The following is a 5,000-nucleotide window of genomic DNA, read 5'->3' as shown; positions in this document are numbered from 1 at the left end:
TAGTTTCGCTGCCAGACGTATTTCCAGGTACCGTAGGACTGGGATCCCCTTCTATTTCCAGCAACACGCATCCAGATCCTCTTTTGTTCGGGGCTGGATTCGATATCTGAGGAGGAAAATGTGCTGGAGAGTGCTTGAGGTCCTTTTTGTGGTGTTTCCGTGCTTAGCTCAATACTTCGTCCGAAATTTTGGTTTGTATGTTGAAATGTTACGTGTAGGAAAGCTGATTGGGTGTTTTTCAAGACTTTTTATTTTTATTTATTTATTTTTTATTATTTATTTATTTTTTTTTCGATTTCTCTGTTATATTATTATGTAGGTTAATTAATTCATGTTTTTATTTACCCATTGTTGTTGTTCATCTTTGTCTTTGGTTTGTTCATTTGTTTTATTTATGTCTTTGTTCTTATTCATTTATCTTCCTCTATCTGCAATTTATCGACCAGTTTACGATACTTATTTAAATATCTGATCTATGTCTATTTATTTATATGTTTCTGTATTCAAAGACGTCTGTTAATTTTTTTTTTTTTTTTTTTTTTGTCTTCATTCTTCACTTATTCTTCTATTAATTTCCAGCCTAGATCTTTCCTTCCTCCTAAAAAGAGAAGGACAGGTAGACAGACAAGTGACGAAAGAGCCTTTTAAATTACCTGCGTGTAGGAAGTCTTGGTGATGGTGGATCTTGGTGCAAAGGACGGTCCTGAAAAAAAAAAAAAAAAAAAACATGAAAACCACACTGCCAATGCTAAACTTCCTGTAAAACAAATAGATAAATACCCAGGAACACAAATCCACCAAAACATTACATGGATACTAGATTAATTAGAAGAAAAATATAAAAAGTGAGAAATGGCTAATCTCATCCCACGTACTGTACAGCCTAAGCCCTGCCATGCTTACCCTTACGTCAGTCAGTGCAATATATCCGCGATTATTTTCGTCATCGTAAGCGCTTGTGAAAATCTATAGTGAGGAGAAGATAGTGGAAGGATAAAAGAATAATAGCACTAAAGGACAAGAGGAAGGAAATAAGGGAAGAGGAGGAAAAGTAAGATAAAAATGTCTGTCAGCCAGGTGGATGAAAGAATGGTGATATTTATTTATTTCTCCATTTATTTTAAGTATCCATGTTTTGTTTGTGTGGAAAGGACTCATTTAATGTTGTCTCTTGTTTATTTGTTGGTTGTTTGTTTGTTTTGGTTGCTTTGTTTGTGTTTATTGGTGTTGCTTCACAGGGGTTCAAGTGAAGCTTCGAGAGAGAGAGAGAGAGAGAGAGAGAGAGAGAAGAGAGAGAGAGAGGAGAGGACGTCTATTTATCTGGCAATTTATATTTATCTAATTTATATCCATTCATCTATCGATCTATCCATGTATGTATGTATGTATGTATGTATGTAGCCATCCTATCGTGTTAACAACCTATCCAATTGCACCTAACTAAACTATCCATCTAACAACCCAACTGTCTAACAAACCAAACACCCAAATACCTATTATTATTATTATTATTATTATTATATTTATTATTATTATTATTATTATTATTATTTTTGCACCACCACCACCACCACCACTACTAACTACTACTACTACTACTACTACTACTACTACTAACTACTACTACTACCACTACCACTACTACTATTGCTACCACCATTATTCTTCTACTACTACTACTACTACTACTACTACTACTACTACTACTACTACTACTACTACCACCACCACCACCACAATTTGTATATTAAGGTATCGAACCCTGACACACGGCAAGGCGGGTGCACTTGTTAACCAGTGAGCCAGCGAAACTCCTTATAATGAACGCTTTGTGGGTAGTTCTTTGGCCAATCAGTGTTTTGATACGCCAATTAGGAGGAGGAGGAGGAGGAGGAGGAGGAGGAGGAGCATAAAGGAAGATAAAGGAAGAATGAATAACAGCAGACTTGTTGGCCCTTCTGTCTGTCCGGAAGAGGGTGAAGGAAGAGGAGGAGGAGGAGGAGGAGGAGGAGGAGGAGGAGGAGGAAGAAGGAAGAGAGATAGACTAGAAGGAATAAAATAAACAAAAGATAAACAAAATATAAGATAAATTAAAGAAAAGGAAGAATAAAAAGAAGAATGAAAGAAAAAAAGGTGAAATATTTGAGAGAGAGAGAGAGAGAGAGAGAGAGAGAGAGAGAGAGAGAGAGAGAGAGAGAGAGAGAGAGAGAGAGAAATTACTCGCTAACCTTCACGAGAATTAGAAAGAGAAAAATGTCAATAAGTCTCTCTCTCTCTCTCTCTCTCTCTCTCTCTCTCTCTCTCTCTCTCTCTCTCTCTCTCTCTCTCTCTCTCTCTCTCCAGGTGTGCCAACCGCTAATTAATTGCTCACCTGTGAAAAGTTTAATTTATTTTTTCGTTTTTTATTCGGAAAATATTGTTGGATTTAAAGTTTATTGTTGTTGTTGTTGTTGTTGTTGTTGTGGTGGTGGTGGTGGTGGTGGTGTTATTTTTATGTGGTATGTTTGCGTCTCTCTCTCTCTCTCTCTCTCTCTCTCTCTCTCTCTCTCTCTCTCTCTCTCTCTCTCTCTCTCTCTCTCTCTCTCTCTCTCTCTCTCTCTCTCTCCCAACCCCCTCCCCATTACTCACCAGCAGATCTCCTCGTTGTATTCCGTACACTACTAATACCACCACCAGCACCACCGCCGCCACGCCCACGCCTCCTGCCGAAGCACCTATCTAACTCAGCCCGTAGATTAATAGTGTAGGTTCCATAAACGATAGGGTTAACACAGCTATTACTAACTGCCATAATGAAGAGGATATTTTGCAACCTACTTTCCACTTGTTCCGCGCTGGCCCGGTCGAACATGTACCTGGGTGGAGAGAGAGAGAGGAGGTGGAAGATGAGTGGATTAAGTCGGGGCGTGTATGGGTGGAGTAACAGTCGTATTAGTTGGAGGGTACAGGTGTTAGGTTAGGTTAGGAAGGAGGAGGAAGAAGAGGAGGAAGAAGAGGAGGAAGAAGAGGAGGAAGAAAGAGTGACAATGTATTAGTAGTAGTAGTGGTGGTGGTGGTGGTGGTGGTGGTGGAAGGAATGATAAAAAAATGTTGAAGAATGAGATGGAACGAGGAGGAAGAGGAGGAGGAGAAGGAGAAGGAGGAGGAGGAGGAGGAGGAGGAGGAGGAGGAGTGGTTTAAGAGATAGGAAACAAGGAAGTTTTAAGGAGAGGAGAGGAGAGGAGAGGAGGGAGGTAAAAAGAGGATGCGAGGAGGAGGAGGAGGAGGAGGAGAAGGAGAAGGAGAAGGAGGAGGAGGAGGAGGAGAAGTGAAAATTTTGTGAGAGGAAAGAGAGAAAAGTGATGAATGATTGCAAAGCTCGAATGATTTTAGAGAAAAGGGAAAGAGAGAGAGAGAGAGAGAGAGAGAGAGAGAGAGAGAGAGAGAGAGAGAGAGAGAGAGAGAGAGAGAGAGAGAGAGAGAGAGAGGAAAGCTGAAAGGAAGAGATATAGAAAAGAAGACGAGGGGAGAAACACACACAAAAACACACACACACACACAAACACACACACACACACACACACACCCACCACAGGACTATCACCACGTAGGGAGTCCAGCACCACACAAAGGCAAGGACAATTATCACAGTCATTTTTAGTGTTCTTGATCTTGCTCTTTCAATGTTGCTGGTGTCACTTCTTCGCAGCCTCATCTTTTCTCCTGTTCTTGAGCCCCCTGTCTCTCTCCTGCTGGTGGTACTTCCCCTGCGCCTCTCCCTGGTGGCTTTGATGATGCTGCTCCTGTTCTCCGTTCGTTTGGGTTCTGTGGGAGAGAGGGAGAGAGGGAGAAAGAGAGAGAGAGGGATTATTGGGTGAAAAGATTACATTATAGATTGGTTAGTGATTAAAAGTTTTATTTCTCTCTCTCTCTCTCTCTCTCTCTCTCTCTCTCTCTCTCTCTCTCTCTCTCTCTCTCTCTCTCTCTCTCTCTCTCTCTCTCTCTCTCGTAACTGCAATATCTCACAACATTCTAAGATATTTCCTTCTTTCTTTCTTCCTCCTTCCCTCCCTCCCTCCCTTTTCCTCTCCTTCATAATCCTTCAATTTATTGCTGAGCATCCACGAACATTCCTTACCCTTCCCCCCCTTTCTCTCTCTCTCTCTCTCTCTCTCTCTCTCTCTCTCTCTCTCTCTCTCTCTCTCTCTCTCTCTCTCTCTCTCTCTCTCTCTCTCTCTCTCTCTCTCTCTCTCTCTCTCTCTCTCTCTCTCTCTCTCTCTCTGGTGTTGGAGCGGTGTAATCAGCAAACATCCTCCGTTAAGTGAACACAACAGCCGTCACGTTCTGTTAAGTCTGCGGAAATAGCTTGCCACATTTCATTAAGTCTACGGTAAATTGGCGCCGTGTTTCACTACCTCGGGAGAATTCATGTTTGTTCGTGCTCGTTCACACACCACTCCACACTGCTGCTGATGATGATGATGATGTTATTGTTGGTGTTATTGCTGTTACTACTACTACTACTACTACTACTACTACTACTACTACTACTACTACTACTACTACTACCACGCACCACAGCACTAACCCTCCCTGGCTCCCTGGCTTGTAGACTCCCCACCCACTTGTCTCTCCTCAGCCTCCCAGCATCCCTTATCTCTCACCTGCCGAGTTCTTTGAGTTCTGATAAATCTCCCACAGGATTCTGAAGTAGACAATGATGATGATGAGAAGAGGCAGGAAGTACATCGCAGCGAGACAGAAGAGGTTGTACATAGTCTCCTGAACTTGACTACTGAAGAAACCAAACGTCACACATTGCTTGAACTGAGAAAATTTTGGGTGACTGTCCACGTGGAAGATGATGCTCTGTGTGGGAGAGAGGGAGAGAGAGAGAGAGAGAGAGAGAGAGAGGGAGAGGGCGTCTGTTAGGGGAGTTAGACAATGTTAGATAATGTGTTGTGTGTGTATTTGAGTGTAGCGTTGTGTTGTGTGAGAGAGAGAGAGAGAGAGAGAGAGAG

The 5,000-nt window shown here is 42.0% G+C and overlaps 1 protein-coding gene across 2 annotated transcripts in view; it reads right to left on the bottom strand.

Moving 5' to 3' along the window:
* Nucleotides 1–5,000, bottom strand: part of LOC135093858 (adipokinetic hormone/corazonin-related peptide receptor variant I-like) — an 11,624-nt gene that overhangs the window by 498 nt on the left and 6,126 nt on the right. The window contains exons 4-8 of one of the 2 annotated variants that reach the window (XM_063993435.1): nt 4,644–4,848; nt 3,570–3,804; nt 2,629–2,855; nt 654–703; nt 1–106 (exon numbers count right to left, since the gene is read on the bottom strand). The exon at nt 1–106 is cut by the window's left edge and continues 497 nt beyond it. In XM_063993435.1, the coding sequence (XP_063849505.1) occupies nt 1–106; nt 654–703; nt 2,629–2,855; nt 3,570–3,804; nt 4,644–4,848 (823 nt within the window). The remainder of the gene's footprint in view (nt 107–653; nt 704–2,628; nt 2,856–3,569; nt 3,805–4,643; nt 4,849–5,000) is intronic. The other variant, XM_063993436.1, reaches the window with a different exon arrangement.

The sequence above is a fragment of the Scylla paramamosain genome, chromosome 44 (genome assembly GCF_035594125.1).
Source record: "Scylla paramamosain isolate STU-SP2022 chromosome 44, ASM3559412v1, whole genome shotgun sequence".
NCBI lineage: Eukaryota > Metazoa > Arthropoda > Malacostraca > Decapoda > Portunidae > Scylla > Scylla paramamosain.
Note: the sequence above shows the minus strand (reverse complement) of the source record. Positions and strands in the feature narration are given on the sequence as shown.